General features: G+C 34.1%; 1 protein-coding gene across 6 annotated transcripts in view; it reads right to left on the minus strand.

Annotated features, from left to right (window-relative positions):
- The window catches only part of FBXW7 (F-box and WD repeat domain containing 7), a 226,978-nt gene that overhangs the window by 21,068 nt on the left and 184,705 nt on the right, over positions 1-21,205 (minus strand). For 5 of the 6 annotated variants that reach the window (XM_060653999.3, XM_060653998.3, XM_060653997.3 and 2 more), the window contains 2 exons: positions 9,076-9,158; positions 5,699-5,840 (listed from right to left, as the gene is read on the minus strand). In XM_060653999.3, coding sequence (XP_060509982.3) covers positions 5,699-5,840; positions 9,076-9,158 — 225 coding nt within the window. Of the gene's footprint in view, positions 1-5,698; positions 5,841-9,075; positions 9,159-11,587; positions 12,106-21,205 lie in introns of those variants that run through there. The other variant, XM_060654000.3, reaches the window with a different exon arrangement.

Raw genomic sequence — 21,205 nt, forward strand, 5'->3', positions numbered from 1 at the left:
ACAGTCAGTGATACTGCTAAAAATCACTCGCTCTTCTGCTTAAAACCCTCTAGTGGCTTCTGACTTCAAAGTAAAAACCAGGGGCACTTGGGTAGCTCAGTCAGTTAAGTGTCCAACTTCGGCTCAGGTCGTGACCTCATGGCTCATGAGTTTGAGCCCCAGGTTGGGATCTGTGATGACAGCTCAGAGCCTGGAGCCTGCTTCAGATTCTGTGTCTGTCTCTCTCTCTGCCCCTACCCCACTCGTGCTCTGTCTGTTTCTCTCTCTTTCAAAAATAAACATTAAAAACATTTTTCAAAAAAAATTAAAAGTAAAAACCAGTCTGGGTTGGCCTACAAGGTTCTATTTCCTACTCCTTTCCCTCTTGTTTACTCGCTTTAGCCATAGACAAACCAAGCGTGCTCCGCTTCAGAGCCTTTTCACTTGCTGTTCCTGGAACATTCTTGCCCTTGATATCCACATGGCTTCTTCCCTATGTCCTTCTGAGACCAACTCCAGGCAACCTTTTTAAAACTGCAAACCAGTTCCAACCCCCCGCCCCCATTCCATCCCTCTCCTATAATGTAAGTTCTGTGGAAAAGAGTTTTTGGTCTGTTTTGTTCACTATTGTATTCCAAATCCAAAGTAGAACCTAGCACCAGTAATTATTTGTTGAATAAATAAATGAATCCCCAAAGAGTCAGGAAATACCACACCACCACTAACTCAAAATTATCTCCAGAGAGTGTTTCTGGTATTTATATTTGATGGTATTACTAGGACTTACTGGTTTAGTTTGGCTCCAAGACTGATTCCAAATTTTTGTATACATGGTTTACCAGCAAGGGAAGTATGTATTAACTTGAAAAACTAGCAGTTAATGACTATATTAAAACAAAATAACAACAACCCTCATTCCTTTAATGAGGAATAGTGGAAACAGCAGTCAATTTCAGATCAGGAAACCCAACTTTTAGAGGTGATACTGACACTAATTAGATTACACTTTAACCTCTGCAGGCCTTATTTCTGCATCTGCAAAATTGCTGGATAATTCTGATAATTATTTTATTTCTGTTCTGAAAAATAGTTGTCCTGGATGAAAGCATCTTCCTTTGGTCTTTCGTGGTAAAGTTATGTGAGAACTTATTTAAGGAGATAGGAAAAACATTCCAAATTTGGCGAGGATCAAAAGAAACAAAACTTAATTTGTGGGCAAAATTGCAAATGCAAACTTGAAAATTCCCCACGAAAGTAGTATTTTATTTCAGATAATTAAAGAATGAAGGTAGTAGTGAAGAATATAAGAAGCACTGAACTGCAATTAGGAGCTGGGGTTTCACCAGTAAACTCACCATGGAACCATATGAAAGTCCCTTAATTAATCTCAGAGACCCCACCTGTATAATGAGGGGCTTGGTCCAGACCAGTGTTTCCTAAATGCTGGTTGAGGAGTGTAAGAATCAGAGTCCTAGAACTCATCATCAAAGAGTATGATTCAGTAGTCAAGGTGGGGCTGAGGACATTTTGTGTTTTAAATAAACAACTCATCCAGTATTGATGCAAGTGACTCACAAACAGTGTTGGTTACTAGTCTGGATGATCTCTATACCCCATTCAGATATGTACACATTATGACTTTCGGTAGTACCACGCCTGAATTTCATGTGGTAAAGAACCGATTTCTCATGACTTTTCTTAAACACACACTTTCTTCTTCACACAAGGTTTCTTAATCATACTGCCTCAAATACAATTGCAAAGTAACACTGAATTCATTTTATTTTGGCATAATCCTGTTTTGGTATTTTGTTGACTAGCAAATAAAAAAGATCTAAATAAAACAGAGAACATGTACAATTTCTAAGTGTTACCGTGGAACTTAATTAAATCCTTCAAGAGAGTGTTTTTACTCCACTTTTAATGTCAAAACACATAAGTATTTTCTACTTTATCATTTAAAAAATATTTGAGTATTAGTATTTTCAAAGTACATTCATTATTTTAATGCAATGCAAATTTTTTTATTAAAATAATGCTAATAACATTTGTATGAAGCTGTTTTTAATAGCCCTTTTTTAGACCTGAGAAAACAGAGGTTCACAAAGGCTATTTCTTGACCAAGAGAAGAAACGAACATTGAGTCTCCACTATTATTTCCACATAAAGCTTTAAGCACATTTACATGTTGTCTCCTGTTTGACAACTTTTTAGTGTTGTATCTGTCCTACAGAGGATGAAAATAGGCAAGAGTGGTTACGTAATACCAATAAAATTAGCTAGTATTAAGGGGCAAAGCCAAAATTTGTACTAAGATCTTTTTCTTCTAAGTCATATGTGCTTCTCATTTATATCAGGATGCCTCTAAATATAAATTTCAACATAAGATCATAATAATGTTATTGATGCCTTTACTTGCTCTAAAATTTTCAAGTAAAAAAACCTATATGTAACACCCAAATGCACAAACAAAATGACCAATCCTCTGCCCCCAAATTAACAACCTGAAGCATCAATCTGGCTGCCAAAAAAAGTAGAACCAATGGCTACTAAAAATTTACACAGTACAAAATTTCCGGTTTTTTGTTTTGTTTTGAATTTCCACTTCAATTTTGCAATGCCATTTTGTTTCAATTTCCCTTTATCCAAAATGGTATATCATTTGTTCTCATTCCATTTATAAATTGAGTACAGAGTACTTTGTCGGAATAGATGGAGCTGGACCAAAACAATGCTGTATCACTGCCTTAGGAGCAATAGCAGAACAGTAAGGGGATGAGCTCTCCCATTTTGCTTGTTATGCAACGGAAAAGTCATCATTAAATACCCCCACAGCACATTTGTAGAAATCATGCCAGTCTAATTATCCCTCCACTATAGCACACAGGGTCAACTCATGACTCCCCTACTTTACTATGAAATTATATCTCTCTACAAGTTGGCCATGAAAGCCCTATAAGCTTTTAGGCAAGTGATTCATCTCTAGTTACTTTGGCACCAGCCCTGAAAATAAAGGGCAATGCACAACAATGAGGACCTGGGTGTGTAAGAGACAGATATGGTACTCAAAAGATTAAGGTCCTGATACACCTGTTTAGTTGACTTTTTGTTGCTAAAAGATTTCTTTGTTGCAGAATATTTATCTGAAAAAAACACTATACCTGGAGGGATAATTCTACCTGTTATTCCTATTAGCTAAGAACAAGTTGTCTTCACTGCATCTACTTCTCATACGAAAAGCAATCAAATGGGCTTTTTTACAGAACAAAGGCTAGCCTAATATTCTTTAATTTATTGAATCCCATTTATTGTAAGAAACTTTTTGGTTTTTTTTTTTACAAATAAGATTTCTGAAGATGGGATGCATCTAATAACCTAGATATTAGGCATCTCAGACTTGGTGACATACAATATGTGGTAACATGGACATTTCATTAAGAAAAGCATGAATGAGCTGAACAAGTAAACATTCTACAAAGAACTCCCGAAAACATCCTCACTGCAAAATAAAGCAAATACTCCCTCCCTTCTATAAATCAATATTTGAGAGAGTTCTCTTAAAATTGGGAAAAGTCTAAATGTCTAGCAAAGAATATTTTGGTACTCTAAAACACCGGAAAAAATAGGCCCATGTCACATACAAAATAAATCACTTGACATCCTTGTGATAAGAAATAAAGCTTTTCATATAAAATAAATATTTTGCACGCTGTCCACAATGATGAGAGAACTATTACCAATAGTGTAAAATTTTCAATCATGTCGATGCTTTCTTATAAAAATGATATTAAGTAATTCTTCTGCGTTATTCTCAAGCGCTCTGCCGCTTACACTGTGTGCGTGTGCTTGACAACACACAGCCATATTCCCATCTCCTTGGCTTAATCAGAGATGATAAAAATCTTTGAAGTATTTCTTTGTGACTGTATGAATGTCTGACTCTTCTTTTTACCTCTTATTGATGGGATACATTTCATATCGAAAGGCTATGATAAAAAAAATTAAAATTGAGTTCATGCATAGGAAAAAATTAATTAAAATTTAAAAAAAAATCAGGAACCTAAGGTAAAAGAACTGGGAGAAGGGAAGGGGGGTACTAATCCTTGGGGAAAGGTAAGGTTAATCAACACAGGACTATGAAGACAGAAGAAAAATTCTTTGTGATTGTAGTGGCTTATAACATTATCATGAGAGTGACACACAACTTTCATCCTCAGTCCCAGCACTGGTGACATTTGGGGCCTGATAACACTCGGCTATAGGAGGCTGTGCTTTACGTGGCCACTACTCACCAGATGCCAGCGGCATCCTGCCCTCCACCCCATCAGTTGCAACAACCAAAACTGTTTCATCTGAGGGAAAAACCTGCCCCCTGTCAAGAACCACTGCTCTAACCTTACAGTCACCAACTGAAAAAAAAAAAGGTTACCCTAGTTTCTCTGAAATCACCTGAAGGGTAGAAAACAATTTTTAAAATCCATTTAAAAACAACACTGATTCAAGTGAGTTTTCCAGCTACAGAAGAAAAAGACTGGGACATTTATTTAGGTTTTGCCCAGGAATTTAATTTATAAGGATTTACATAATGGATATTGTAAAAATCTGAAATATCAAATAAAGTCAAATAAAGTATCTTCTTTTTCCCTTACTCATTCTTATTCCCATATGCATTCATAAAATACTACCAATCAAGCAGCTAGAGGTAAGGAAATATATTCATTTTACATTAATGTCATGGATAATATCAGAGATACCATGACTTCACATAACTTATATTATTTGATATTTACAAAGAATAATTAAGTGTTTAATCTAGGTCAACTATTTTGCTAAATGCTTAATATATATGCATTGTCTCACTGGAAGAAGAGATAAATCTATTTAATATCACTACCAGGATTTACAAAATTCCTAACAGAGGTTTAGTTGTAGCCAATCTTCCTGGTAAACTTTCAAAGAATTTAAATGCCAGTAAAATACAGTAATCAGCATATGAACACAACAAGCCATACACCAGCATGGCACTGATGAAGAGAAGCTGTATCAAAGTCTTGGAGGCTACTAGGGTAACAGTGATGGCTAAATCACCACAAGTGACTAATTAGCGGAGTTCCTACATTACTCCTAAATGCTTAACTTCTAAGCAAGAAATTTTGTAAAACAAGTACATTCAGAAACCCCAACATAAAAGAGAAAAGGAAGAAAGGTCTTACTATCTAAAAAGCAACAACAAAACAAACACACACTTATACAAAATAAGCACTGGATTCTCTTGATTAATGCGTTTAAAAATTAAGATGAACTCCCTTATCTTCAATAGCTTTTTTTATTGACATATGCTTCACACAAGGTCCAATTCACCATTTAAAATGTTCACTTGAATGGTTTCAAGAACACCTGTCTTGCTGTACAACCATCACCTCTATCCACTCCAGAACACTTCCATCACCCCAGAAAGAAATCCCATACCTGTCAGCAGCTAGTCCCAACATCCCCTCACCAATCACATAGCAATCACTAATCTATCTTCTGTTTCTATATATTTGCCTGTTCTGGATATTTCATGTCATTTTTGTGACTGGCTTCTTTCACTTAACGTAATGTTTTTAAGATTCATCCATGGTGTAGCATGTAACAGTTCCTTCTCATGGCTGAATAATCCCTTATTTTTTGCAGCAATTAAGTGAAGCATTTCAAATACTGTGTTTAGACATGTCACCTGAAACATTTTCAGCCATTCCTGGAGGCCTGTAGGTGGTTGGACAGATGTAATTCGACGTCGTTGTTGCCCTTGGCCATTGGCTGCTCGCAGGTCTCCAAAAGTTGTTGGTGTTGCTGAACATGGTACAAGTCCAGTGGTACTACAAAAAAACACAAGAGTGGAAACAAAGGTAGGTATTTGTTAAGAATAATGGGCTCTAATTTAAATAAGCATGTGATGTGGCATATGTCAAACATCAACAGAATTATTATTTTTATTTGCTTATTGCCAGAGAGCAAGGATACACAAAATCTATTCCGCTATTCTTAGAGCAGGTTTCCTCCCTCCTACATAGCCACCTGTTATTATCCCAGCAATGCTAACTGCAACCACATGACAGAATCTCTATGGCAAAACTGCAACTTGTTGATACATACAAATAATGTTAAAATATTTCTTTAGAAGATACAGGTTCTACCTCTGTTATGACTGGTCTTCAGTGACTTAATTAAATAGAAGTTTAAATTTCCTGTATAAAAAGGGTGTGAAACTTATTAATGGTTTAAAAAATTCATATGTAGAAGCAGTATGCTCATATATTTTAGACATTTCACCACACACATTATTCCTTAATTTTCAACTCAGATGCCTTCTAAATTATTTATAATATTTATCTCTCTCTCTCCAACTTTCCACTGTTATTTATAAAGCTTAGTCTAAATAACATTTGACAGGAAAAAGCCTTGATTAGACATGTATTTACTCAAAACAGTAAGTATTGAAAACTTACTATATGATATGTAAAATTGAATCAAATGAGATCATCTGAACACTTTCATAGAATAATTTAAACTCTGAGACATTACAGAAAATAAACCTTCAATTCTGCCACTAGTAAAATCAAAGAGTTAAGACTAAATGATCTATCTCTAAAACTGTCCAACTCTCCTAAAAATGACTAATAGCAGAAAAGTATAGTTATAACCAAGTTATTAATATATTAAACTTTCTTCCTAATTTCAATATATAATTAAATTATTTAATTGAGGTAAATACTGAATATCTCTATTTTGGAGACATTTGAATAAAAAGTTCAGGAAGACTCATAGTTACATTTGTAAAATAATCTTCAATTTATTGAGCTATGATAATAAAGTGTTTTATATCTGAAGAACATACAAATTACAGCCTATTAGCTGAATATCTAAGCTCTGATAAATTACTAATGAAACAATACCCTCAATCCTTTTCTATCCAGCGTATTTCATTATTTTGTTAAAAAATGTATTTTAGTCACCAGATTTTACAGAGAAATCTTCACCACCTTTAAACCTTTTAATATTATACATCCAAGATAATCTCTAACATACAACAATTAAATCTATTTTCCCATCTATCAATTTTTTTTTTTTTTATGTTTACTTATTTTTGAGAGAGAGAAACAGAGAGAGAGAGAGAGCGTGAGCAGGGGAGGGTCAGAGAGAGGGAGACACAGAATCCGAAGCAGGCTCCAGGCTCTGAGCCATCAGCACAGAGCCCAATGTGGGGCTCGAATTCACAAACAGCAAGATCATGACCTGAGCTGAAGTCAGACACTTAACCGACTGCGCCACCCAGGCGCCCCATGCTGGCTATCAAATTTCAGAGGTAAGCTCTGTCTTCCTCTCCAAAATGAAACAGAATGTGATCATAAATTTTCTAATAAGGAAGACAGAAAATCATAGTTTCATTCTTATTATTAGAAAATATGTCAAAAAAATTAAAAAGCATCAAATATATACTGATAAAGTCTCCAAAAAGACATGGAAATCAATATGCAGTTTGGTTTGCTTTGGTAAGTTATATGTTAAAAGGCTGAAAACAGAACTTGCACATTTTCAGGTATTTTCTCACAATAAAAAGTGAGCAACTAAAGACAGATTTTCTTAAAATGTGTTCTGTAGTAAAAATTCAGCATTTGTTTACAAGCTGCCTTAAACACAACTGAACAATTTAATACCTTTGTCCTGGTATCAGCCATATTAATAGAAGACCAAAATGATATGGTTCACTGCAATCTATACATTAAAAGTAGTACATTTTTAACATTAAACTCAACGTTCTCATCCAAGAAATACTTTCTCAAGACTAGAAGGAAAAAGCAAAAATGAAGAGTTTCATGTGTCCATCACCCCACACCCTCTGGTGGAAGTGCCAAACACAGTGAAATTGTCAAAAGGCAAAGGGTAACTAAGAGGGGAACAATTAACATGGGAAATCATACTGAAAGCATTTCTTAAATAACTAAGAGATAGTTTTATTTCTCTCCTCTGCATCATCTCCGCATTTTTTGCATAGAGAACTATTTAATTCTATGATTTCTAAATTTCATAGAAGAGCATTTTAAAAAAGTATTTTCCACAACTGGATGAAGTAAAAATATAAACTCTTTCTTAAAAGAGAGAGAGAGAGAGAAAGAGAGAGAGAGATGCAATCTCTAGCAATTCTCCATCACAGAAACTTAAGTCTGAGCAATGTTAAATTTATTGCATCTTATATAATAAACGTAACTCTAAATCAAAATATTTAAGGAAAAAAGAAGAAATGTTACCATCATGAAGTTCTTAGGGCTTCTATAGCTAACTTTTAATCAGTGATTTGAAGAAGTGACAATTATGCAGAAAAGACCAAAAAAAGCTCTGAAGATACTTTTGTCATTTAAATTTTAAAATACCACATTCCAAATAACATCTAAAGCCATTTTTAATTGGCTGGGTAATAGATATTGTGCTTAAGTTAGCCTAATTAGCGTGAAAGTGGGAAAAGTTTTATACTGATGCAAAATCCAAAAAATGATGGAATGGTGCACAAAACAAGACTACAATTGTATTTAGTTGTTATGGAAACCTAATTTACTGGTGTGGATATGGATGTGTTAAAAACATAAGATATACCAAGAAAATAAAAGGGGATTCCTAACACAGGAAGATTTAGTTAGTAACTGTGAGTTTTATTTCACTGCTAATAAATGTATCTTCAATTTTGCATATATAAATATCTACCCTAGAGCAGCTGTTGCTATAGTAACAAGATATATTTGCTCATATTCATATTTTAGAACTTACTTTTTAGAATTCCTTAAAAACTGTGATTTAAAAATTCTGCTTATAAGAGAACTTCTGCTTGTGTCTTATTTCAAAGTATTAGTAAGAAAATATAAGCTACGGCAGTAGTCATTCTTCTTATTTGGGACTATGTATTTCTCAATGTTCAGTGATCTCAAAATGTGTTACAGAGTCAACAGTACCAGTAACATTATAATTCTATGAGAATAAACTGGAAGAAATGCTTTTGGAATCATCAACTCTTTAAAGAAACATAAGAATCATGAGAGAATCAATTATGGTTAATATTACCTTGTATATTCTGAGACTTTGCATGGTTTCTTTCCCAAAGAAAAAGAGCGGACCTCAGAACCATGGTCCAATTTTCTTTTCATCTATAAGGTAAAGCAAATAAGATAGGTTTAAAAAAAAAAAAAAAATCACCTGTCCAACTGTCTTAACATTAGCATGGGTACTAGTGAAAAAAATTTCTTAAATTTGTATAAGCCTAAATTTTCATTAATTAGGCATAGTTAATGTATGTAGAAAATAAATGTTCTATGATTTCTTCTACTAGTTCTACTTTGTTTTACTCTTTGAAGACGAGAAAGGTGATTACCCACCCCCCCAATATTTTGTCCAGAAGAATACCATATGGTGATTTAAAAACTGATATTCATCATACATATTCCTTGAGAGTCATATATCTTTCACGTTTCCCAGTTTAAGAACACAGGGGGAAATGTCATGTTAATGCACACATTGAAGAACCATATTTAACGTATCTCTCTTAGTGATCATCACTTTCCTTTAAAAACGTATTTCAAGATAAAACATACAAAAAAAATCAAAATTTCAAAACCCGAATGGAAGTAACAGTAACCGAATTTAAAACACATATTTATTATAAAAGTGTGAAGAGAACAATGTAAATAAGATGATCTTGAAAAGTAATTATAATAAGGCATAAAGCAATGAATATGGGCAATGAGAGTAAAAAAGTAAATCTGTAACAGGAGAGAGGTCTGGGGATGGTATAATAAAGGTGGAAAAAAGCCATCAATTGATATTTACACAGAATATAACTTCACTGACAGATGCTCACTCAGGACAAAATATTCTAACTTGAAAATTTCAGCAACATCAACAAAAACATTTAAAAAGAACGAATCGTACATCTTTGTAAGGTATATATATCCAACATCTATACTTTTAAAGTATCTCTTTATGCTATATATGTATAATACCGTAAATACATTCAGAATTGTATGTCAACATCAATATTGAAATATTTATTTTTTTTATATTTCACCATCTGTTAACTGAGGTCATCTGACTATAGATATGTCATAAAAACTAGAAAATAAGACCTAATAAGATGCAACTTTTTCTATTTTGATTTGTGTCTGCTAATTAATTACTGTACTATGGAAAATTATGTGGCGGAGGTAACCCCAGAGTGATAGAGAGCTATCCTCATTTTTAGAATAAGGTAAAAACCCTTGCTTTGCACCAGACTTAGTTTCTTACCTACTGCCTCACATGGGAACATCATAAAACAGCATGCTGCATTATAAATACTAAAGAGAACCATCAAGACTCTAACAAATTTTGAACCACACTATGGATAATAAAGACATTTTTATCATCATGAAAAAGTCTTCCAAAATACAGTGATGATCTTAATGATATCAGGAGCTAGAGTGAGGGTACAGCAAGCTTGTCCACAATTTATGCCTTAGTTCAAGAAATACCTACTGGAAAGAAATGGAATTGGTCTTAATTCAACCCTTCAGAAGTTTCTGTACTCATTACGTTGTTTTAAAGTGATTCCTCTCAAAAACCATTATTTTCTTTCTCCAAATAATTTTAATAAAAGCCAAAAATAAATATATAGGGTTTAATATATAGATAGCCACGTGCTTGCATACATATAAATCATAGACACACACGTACACATACACGCAAATGTAGCTCTCAGGAAGGTCAGTCGGTACAGATTACCTTAAAAATCTAGCTTTTTTAATAACTTGCACAGATTCTTATTTTCAAAATTGATATGAGAAACTTTGATATTCATTCTAATTAAGTTGTAATACTGGCTTTCAGAACTTCCCTGGGTATCTTGCAAATACACATTGGTGCAAATGCCATTTGCCACCAAAAGCAAACTTTATTTCCATCTTAGAAATCCTTCAATGGATAAAAATGCCCCAAATACATATCAAGGGAACCATTTGGAAAGGATTTTTATTTTCAGAATATTTTACAAAATAAAGGACTTTCTGTAGGACTATAGAAGTCTTTTAAATATTATACTGTTTACTGAAAATCCTGACTTTAGAACCAAACGTTAATTCTGCAATTTTTTAAGGGGCACAGAAAGTAAATACGATCTTTTAAAATAGAAGTCCTAAATATTCTAGTGATTCTAGACTTTAAAAGAGTCAACTAAAGAAAAAGAAAAGAAAAATGTATAAGATACAGAAAAATTAAAGGCAAAAGACTCACTAAAAGCCAACTAAGGGTAGAGTATTTCCAGGTCAGCATTTAACGGAGCCACATTTCTAAAGTCTAAATATATTTTAGTGGAAAATTCCCGGATTAAAATACACATTTCATTTTAAATTTAAAGCTGTTTACAGCTTACGTTGTCTTTGCATTATTTGCTTACATTCACCATATAAAACCGAATACCAGCCATCCAGCCACCCACCAAAATTAGAGGATACTGCAGCCATCTCTGATGATACAGATTTTCCTTCTCAGGCAGGCACACACACACACACAATCATACAACACAGGAAGAAAACAGATTACTTACTTTGTAAAAAATCATTTTGAGTGTGCCGTAGAAACCCATATTTTCTGTATTTTTCCCCTTCAGTGATTCTGTGCCCCCGTGTGTCCGGCTGCTTGGCAGTCTCTGACAATATAAACCTTTTTCAGGTAGGTATGTCACAGATTCTAATGTGGACATGCTCAGGCACGTCAGAAAGGGAAGATTAGGGAGCAGAACCGGCAACAAAACTCCACAGTAAAGGCAAATGCAGCTCAGTATCAAACCGCTTCTCGGGACACACATACATACATGCAGCTTGACTGAGGAGAACTCGAGGGAATAATGAGAGAGAACCGAGAAGATTATTGGAGGAGACTATGCCCTGTCAAAGCCTTGACTGAACAGATTCCTCCCTCAGCAGCAGAGGGATCAGATTACATCTTCCCTTGAACACAGAATGGTGCAGTCCAGGATTCAGCAATGCAGACTGCACATCAATTATATGGTGATCCGCTCCAGGGAACCCGTAAGCACACAACGCACTGAACAGAGGGAGGATGTGGGCAGCAAATGAGCCCGCCCCCACACGACAGCCCCCTTCCCCTTTCAAACTTTCAGGAGATTATTTTGTATTTTGTAAAACCTGCATTTCTGAAGAGTTTTAAATGGCAAGCATCCTTTCCACAAATAAGTGCTTTCAGAAACATTTTGAAAATGGAATATATTTTCCATACAGTCCTCCCAACAGAGGCAGGGCAGGCTATTTCCACTAACTGTTACCCTATTGCAGTCCTGGCACAGACTGATCACATTTTTCAAGTAGCTTAGAAGATACAAAATGAGCAATCCCGAAGGGAGAAATTAAATATTCTTTGTTGGGGGGTGGGGAGGATTTACAATAAAGTAAGCCAGTTTGGAGCTTGGAGCATTTGCAGAAATTATATAATAAGTTGTATCTTAACCTGCATACTTCTTATATTGGCATTTAATGAAAACGTTCCCTATGTTTTTCCATTCCCTTCATTTCAAATATAGTTTTCAAGAAAATTGCCACACTTCATCAATTCTTGGTAATCATGACAATATCTTAAGACTATCAGACTAGTATTAAGTGTGTAAAGTTTGGCCAAAATGTTCTATTTCTTCAAAGAAAGCAAAAACTGGGCTTATTGGGAGTCCTACCCTTATTTGTTCATTTAATCTTGAGTAAACAGGATGTACTGCACTTCTACCTCCAGAATTACTTTGACAACGTGTATTGCTTACCATTAAAAAGGCATTTTACATAATAATAAATACCAAAGTTTGCCTGAAGGCAACCTTTTTCTCAGAATGACTACTTCACAAATCTAGATATTTTATCTTGCAACTTGCTACACAACTAGCTTCGGAAGGGAGGCAATTTTAAGATTCCTTGGCCCATTATTAAGGGTCTAGTTAATTAACTCCTACCCTCCCCATTAACATTCTTTATTACAAGTAAACTGCGTGCCTATAGTTATTTAAGTACCTGAAATGTTTCTTCAGAAAAAAAGAAATAGTATTTGGACTTAGTACATTTTAATACTCTCTGCTATAGTTAACAAATGACTTTCATTAGGAAAATGATTCTAAATGCTGCATAAAGTAGTCTCATAATTTAAAAAATAAATGTTTATCTTTATAACAGACATTAAGTTAGTGTAGTATCTTTTACTTAAAAAAACATAAATGAAATAAGATAATCCAAAATTTTATGAAGATATACATCTTGGATTCTTCTGGAAAGTATATTCTAATATTATCTTTTTAAAAAAATCTGACTCTTAAATTCTTGCCCTCAGATACAATATGTACAACTACCCAGCAAAAAGTTAATTTTCTAAATAAACAATCAGCTTACTTCAAAGGAAAGTTCTTTCTCAAAAGAAGTCTCTCTTGGTGGGGGGGGGGGGGTGGGAATCCAATGGTTAGGAAGAGACCCATAAAACCCTTTTGTTAGAAGATTCAGAGCACTCAAGATTTTAAAAAATACAAAGCCAAAAAAAGTGATTTCCCCTCCACCATCAGCCTCCGCTCCGGGCTATCTGAAGAAACTAGCTAATTATAAAATGAACACCTGACATTTTCTCTAAAATTTGTCAGTGGTAACCAGCTTATTAGAGGACAAATGAACTTCCCACCAATCATGTAACAGTATATATACCTTGATTACAATTGAAATCATGTCCTGTCTTTAGATGAAGTAACTTTTTCAAATTAAGTCTACTCAGTTGAGGACATAGATCAACTTTAATAAAGCAGGGATACTGCCTCAAAACCTAGGATATTTAAAGAAGAATATAACGTAATTTTCTATATTCAAAGGAATGGCTCCTTTGTATGGTATGAAGTTAAAGGGACACCTGACCTTCGCAAACATATATTTACATGTAGGTATGTATATTCATGTTTTATTTTTGAATAGGTAAAATATTTACACGATTCAAAAATCAAAATGATAATCAAAAGTATACACTGAAAAGACTTTCTACCACCCCACACTCCCCACATTCCATGGGTCCCATTTGATAATTATTTTTATTAATTTATCCTTTAAGTGAGAATGTAATAAACATTACATAAGTTAAGTACTCATGAAGATTTTATTTTCCTAATTATTTCAACAATTCTCCCTACTATCTTGTTACAATGTTAATTTGAACCGTGAAGAAAGAATTTGGCAAGCAAAACTAGCCAACTAAATCTCTTACCAGATTTCAAATAAATAAAATAAAAATAATTTTCAATATTCTCTAAAGTTCTATTAATGAAAGTTGTGATCTATTAATTTCATCATGATATATATATGAACAAAAGCAAATAAAACCATTCTCCATTCACCCAGCAATTGTACTACTAGGCATTTATCCAAGGGATACAGGTGTGCTGTTTTGAAGGGACATATGCACCCCCATGTTTATAGCAGCACTATCAACAATAGCCAAAGTATGGAAAGAGCACAAATGTCCATTGACGGATGAATGGATAAAGAAGATGTGGTATATATATACAATGGAGTATTACTCGGCAATCCAAAAGAATGAAATCTTGCCATTTGCAACTGCGTGGATGGAACTGGAGGGTATTATGCTAAGTGAAATTAGAGAAAGACAAATATCATATGACTTCACTCATATGAGGACTTTAAGAGGCAAAACAGATGAACATAAGGGAAGAGAAACAAAAATAATATAAAAACAGGGAGGGGGACAAAACAGAAGAGACTCATAAATATGGAGAACAAACTGAGGGTTACTGGAGGGGTTGTGGGAGGGGGGGATGGGCTAAATGGGTAAGGGGCATTAGGAATCTACTCTTGATATCATTGTTGCACTATATGCTAACTAATTTGGATGTAAATTTAAAAAAAATTAAAAAAAAATTTTTAAAAAAGCAAAAAAAACCCAAACATTCTCCATTCCTATTTCTGAGAGTATTGACTAAAATACAGATATTTTTATTATTTGTTTATTTGTTTACTTTTAATTTTTGTTTTGAGAGAGAGAGAGAGAGAGAGAGAGAGCGTGTGCATGTGGGCAGGGGAGAAGGGCAGAGAGAAAGAGATGGAGAGAATCCCAAGCAGGCTTTATGCTCAGTGCAGAGCCTGCTGAAGGGGTCATTCCCACAACCCTGGGATCATGACCTGAGCTGAAATTAAGAGTTGGATACTCAACCAACTAACCCATTCCAGGTGCCCCTAAAATACAGATATTTAAAACTTTATTCAGAGACTTAAGTTTTTCAGTAGCATGAATGAAAAAGCCTTTATGTGTGTATCTATCTATCTTTTCTGACCCTTGAGGTAGACAGAAACATTTCAAACTGAGATCAGTCCACAATCTATGTTAAATAAGTTTAGGAAAAAAAGTATTTTACGCTTTATGCTAGAATGTTAACTAGTAAGTTCACCGAAAAAAAGACTAGTCAACCATTACTGCTGAGACAATACTTGTGTTTGTCATCCAAATTTTTAGAATCAATACTCAATGTATTAAACATATTTCCACTACAATACAATACACCTTCATGTAATTCCAGCTAAGCAATAAATTTCCCATTGTATAAAAAAAATACTTCTTATGCTGATTGACAACCTGTAAGCCTTACTGGAAATCTATCAGCAAGGGGAGTGACTGCTAACTCAGATTCAATGCTCATCTTATCACAACTCCATTGAGCTACGTGTATGAGAATGGATGAGAGCAGCAACTTAAGAAAGAAAATAAATAAATTAAAAAACAGTACAAAGATATGAAGATGCACCGCCTCAGAGGCAAAGCCTCTGGGAAATAAGGTAGAAGAATGATTAACTTGTGAGCTAGCATAAGAGAAATGGTTCTTTCTGAGCAATTAGTTGGGATGACTAAGTTTTTAGAAGGGCAAGTTGTAGTCACTGACAGAAACCAAATAATTCTACCAAATTATTCTAAATAGTGAGAAAAATATAAACAGTCAAGCAGTCTTCACTGAATTATGTATCTTCAGAGAAGTATGTACCTTTATACAGTGTCAACAACGGAAGGAGTAATAGAGTACTTTTCCTCACCTTGGGTCTCAGAGTTATTTCCATTTTAAATAAATTCTTCTATTGCATTCATCATACCTAAAAATTACTGTCATTATTTTTATATATCTTTCTCCACTACTATCTACTCCTTGAAGGCTCCCATCTTATTCTAGGACACAATAGAAAAATGATACATAACAATAATTAATGTTTTTGGATAGCTGGCCATACAAATAAATAGTAGCAACCAGGACATCATTTTTCTAAAGCACAAATATGTTATACTCAGTACTAAAAAGTCTTATCCATTGTACTAGAATTGATGATATTATGATATTATTGGTTCTTTTCATTATCTTGCTAACATTTAAAAATTTACTTCCATTTTATAATAACAGAATGTGTTTATACGTCAGTGATTTTCTTTATTATCAAGACAACATTTTTCACTCTGATATTACACTAGAAAAACTACCTACCACAACAACTGGCTGTCTTGCCCAAGCATAGAATTTAAATTAGAGACAGCTCAAACTTTCAACATCAAAGGAATGCCAAGCATACTGAAGCTAAAACAAACTTTTTGAAATCACACTAACCCACTGTCATTAACTTTCTGGGATGTGAGTTCTTACTAAAAGGTTCACAACTGAAACTGGCAAGTTAATAGTCTGTCATATCACGGGTATTGTCAATTAAAATAATATGTACGCCCAGCATCTACATTTTCCCTAATGCAAGTAGGTGGCAGTACTGATCAATAAGCTATTTTCCAGTCTTATTCATTAATTAAGCATTTATTTAGCAACCTAGAATTTGTCAGGCACAGGAGAGTATGCAATTAAGCAAATGTTTTTCTTCCTCCACTGAATTTAAGACAGAATAGGGTAATATACACACTTCTGACTCTTAGAATTCACATTGATATTAGTTCAAAACTAGTTATTTGAGAACATGTAAAATAAAACAAGGTAAGCCAGATTTAGTTTGAAACTATCATCCAAGTAAACAAATAGTGAAATATTACTGTAAATCAAAATGCAAATCAAAATATAGCTCAGACTGCTTTAAATAATTTTTAAGATAACTATAATTTTAGGAGTGGTACTTTTATAAATTTTTCTTTTTCTTGAAGTTTCTGGTATTTATAGCTCTCTTTACAAAAATACAGTCCTTGAGGATTTGACACAAATAAACTGCAACATTAATTCAAGCAGTAAAAGCTTTTTTCATCCCTTCTAATTGGGCCAAATTAGTTATCTGATAAACATATGTGCAAGTACATATATATACACACATACATACATACCAGATGCAAGTTAAGAGTTTCATTTATCAGAACTACAGAAGAAAACAATAAAGATTGGAATTTTGCTTGTTTGCTCTGCTAAAATTCATATTGTGGTAGAGCTATCAGATTTACTCCATGCACCAAAACGTTCCTTATAATATCTCTATACAGATGGGCAATACCTGCAATAATTGACAAAGTAAGTCACTCTGGAATGTATCCTGACTTCTTTAGAAATCAATTCATCTTTACATCTCATGCTTCAAATCCAAAATCAACCATCAGTAAGTATGTTGAATTCATATCCAAAAGTTCCTTCTCAAAATTCTGTTGTAATTGTTTTATAGTAACCCTTCAGCAAAGTAAGGAAAATATCATGAGAAACTATAAAAATAAGGTTGATTTCAAGAAAAATAAAACAGCAAATATAGAGAAGGGATGAAATCAATATTCTCTCAATAGAAGACCTAGAACTCTATTCACTCTTCTACTTTCTTTATCCAGTTCCATATTTACTGCTGCTGGTCGTGATGTTCAAATACATTTACCTACTCGGAAAAAAAAAAATTTCTGTACGTGTGCTATATCAATCTTATATTTTAGTATTAAAATAGCCTTTTGTTTCAAGGTTTGTTTAAAATTCTGGAATTAATGTCTTAAATAAGTCACAGATTAGTCATGACTTGAATTTAGTTATGACCAAAAAGTTTTGAGAAAGGGGCTAAAAGCTAAGAAGTAAAAAAAGTTGTACATACTGAGTCAACAACACCAACATTAATAACAGGAAGCCATAACGTTTAGAACTAGAAGAGAACTTGGAAGTCATCTAATCTAGTTCTCCTTCATTTATGAAATGAACATGGGGTTTGGAATTGGAGAAACCTGAGTTTAAACACCAGCTTTGCTGTTATTAGAGTGGAACCTCCATAGGGGTTGACCTTTTAGCAGTTCTAGTTTTTGTAATGGTAATTACCGCCTATCAACTTTACTAACCTAGCCCACAGAGTCTTTGTGAGGACCTAGTAGATGCCCAGCATATAACAGATATCCTATAAAATAATAACTGCTATTAACAGGTGAGAAAGGTGAGGGTAGAGAATTAAGTGTCTTGCTCAGGGTTATACAGCTGTATTAGAACCTTAGACTCCGGTCCCAAGTTCACTACTTATTAATTGATTTCCATTAGATATGTGATGGCTCAAGCAAGTTAGGCTCAAAAAATCAGACATTGCTAAAGAAGGAAGCAAAAAGTTATATTTTGCAAACAGCAATTGCATATGCAAACTATGATTAAATCTTGATTATTCAGTTCATGGAATGATTATCTAGATCCATCTGACTCTGCTTCTGCTACATGTGGGAAATCTGAGGCAAAGACATGGTGACTGGGAAAAGGTGACAGAAACTGAAAGATTTAGGTTAAAAGAAATCAATTAAAAAATAATCACTTATATCCCAATCTCTACAAAATGCTGAGGACAAATAAAAACATTACAGTAACCTTTCTCCCCCGCCAAGATACTTAAAATCCAGCTGGCAAGACAAGAAACTAATAGAGAACAATATCTATCAAGTGCCAAATTGGGTAGTGTAGGAGGTCAGAAAATGAAGAAATCATTCAAATAGAAAATTTCATATAAAATAGTCTTGCTTCTGAGTTTGGTAGCAAACAGAAGTTTTTTTAGATGCTAAGGAAGAAAAAGGAAATTATCATCTGTGGACTAAAGACATGTGGAAATAACACTATCACTACCTTGAAGAATTAACATATGTAAGACTTCTAGTACTCACTGGTCTTATAAGGTGCATTAAGGAGTAAACTATTTACCAACACACCTCCTAATCCAAACATTTAATATTACAGTTAAAATATTCTTTAATTTACTAGTAACGGTTTCTTCACAAGTACTTTCTGCCATGACTCATTCTCCCATTTTAGGGATAATATGTGTCCTTCTGTACAAGGAGAACTTTACTGTGTGGGCGTAAAGACTGTTGACTTTTTATTTAGTTATAAACACTGACTAATAAGGGGTCCTTCTGTTTCAATAGGCACTCCTACCAGATCATATACACAAACGGCTTGTACTTTTGAATATAGGGGGGAATGAAGAGACTTCAGAAATAAACATTCATTTAAACATGATAATCTCCCAAAAACTTGATGAAAAGACAATAAAAAATGTAATTCAGGGCAGTAGGGTACATGATTCATTGATTTTCACCAATATGTGGGGAAAGGACCTCTGGTATTCAAAAGTGCATGACATACTTGGAAAATTAAACAGTTTGTCTTGTTCTGCTCCCAACCCTTTCTCCCCATGTCCTGCCTCTCCAGCCCCCAGACTCAAAGCCTCCTTTTAAGGAAGTCTTAAGGAAAACACTTCATTGCAGAGCATTCTAGCTCACCGTGTAACTGTTCATCATGTAAAGAACTAGGGGAAGGGCTACTGTAAAGTAGAAGGTATGTGAGATTCAAACACATGATATAAAGTATAGTCCAATGTAAAATATATATGCAAATATTTAAGTGTGTGTGTGTGTGTGTGCGCACACACACACAAAGAAAAGCCTATGTAAATATATTAAAATATTCACAATGGTCATCTAAGAGGCTTAATAAGAGATTTTCCCTCTTTTTTCTTACCTGTCAATAAACAAGTTCACTTGCATAACCTTTTGAACCCAGTATGTGCCAACAACTGTTTTAGGCTCTAGGTATAAGGTGGCAAACAATGCAGATGAGCTCTCTACTCCCCTATAGTATAACATTCCAGGGCGGGGTGGGGGAGAAGTCATCTAATAGGCAAACTAATACATGACTAAGATAATTTCATATAATGCTTAGTTCTAAGAGAGAAATCAAACAGGGTGCTATGAAAGAAGTAGGTAGCTAGGGTAGTAAAGAAGTGTGGCTAATTTTGAATGGCATCACCCGGGAAACAACTTTTAAGTCAAAATGATAGAGTAGAGCCTGGGATCCGCAAGAATAAGGCCAGTCTAGCTAAGATGAAGTGACTGGTACACGATGAAGTCAGACAGGTAACCAAGGACCAGATCATGTAGGATCCTGTAGGTCATGGTCAAGAGTTCAGATTTAATTGTGAAGTCATTACAGGATTTTCAGGATAAGAGTAAATACAACAGAACTTCTGTATATATTTTTGCCTATATTATTTTTTATATTTTCAAAAATATATATAAAATTAAATATTGCTTACAAAGTAATTCTCAGTTACTGATTAAAGAAGATATAACTCTTTTCAACTCTTTCATGCAGCAATTACTCTTTCATTTCCCTCACACTTACTCTCAAACTCAGCAGCTATCCCAAAAGATTCCTAAACTTGGAAAAGAGAATTATACTACTTTATTAGGCTACACCATGTGCCAAGCACTATTGTAAGTCTTTATATCTCATAACTCAATTCTGTAAGAATGAAGGAGTATCTACTGCATCATATCTCTATTACCTTGCTCTTCTATTCTCTATGTCCTGATTTTATCCTTACATTTAATAATTTACTTTTTTTGAGAAAGACACTGATGTTGGGCTCAGATCTCTACAGATGGACAATGCATCCAGCCTTATTATAACAAATGTCTATAATGGTAAATGATATGGTTACCTTTGTTATTAGAGACAAAAGGATTTTACCCATGGTACACTTTTTAAGACTGCTTATCTGTGATCATAAAAAAAAATTCCAGAACATAACCACAGAATCTCAAAGTTGGAAAAAGCCTTCAGCTAAAGCTAAGTACAGCCTCAGGTGCAACCCTACTTATTAGGTACACTCTCATTAGCATGTTGTCACACAAGATCTGCTTAATCTAAAAT

Source organism: Panthera onca, chromosome B1 (assembly GCF_046562875.1).
Source record: "Panthera onca isolate mPanOnc1 chromosome B1, mPanOnc1 haplotype 2, whole genome shotgun sequence".
In the NCBI taxonomy this organism is placed as follows: domain Eukaryota; kingdom Metazoa; phylum Chordata; class Mammalia; order Carnivora; family Felidae; genus Panthera; species Panthera onca.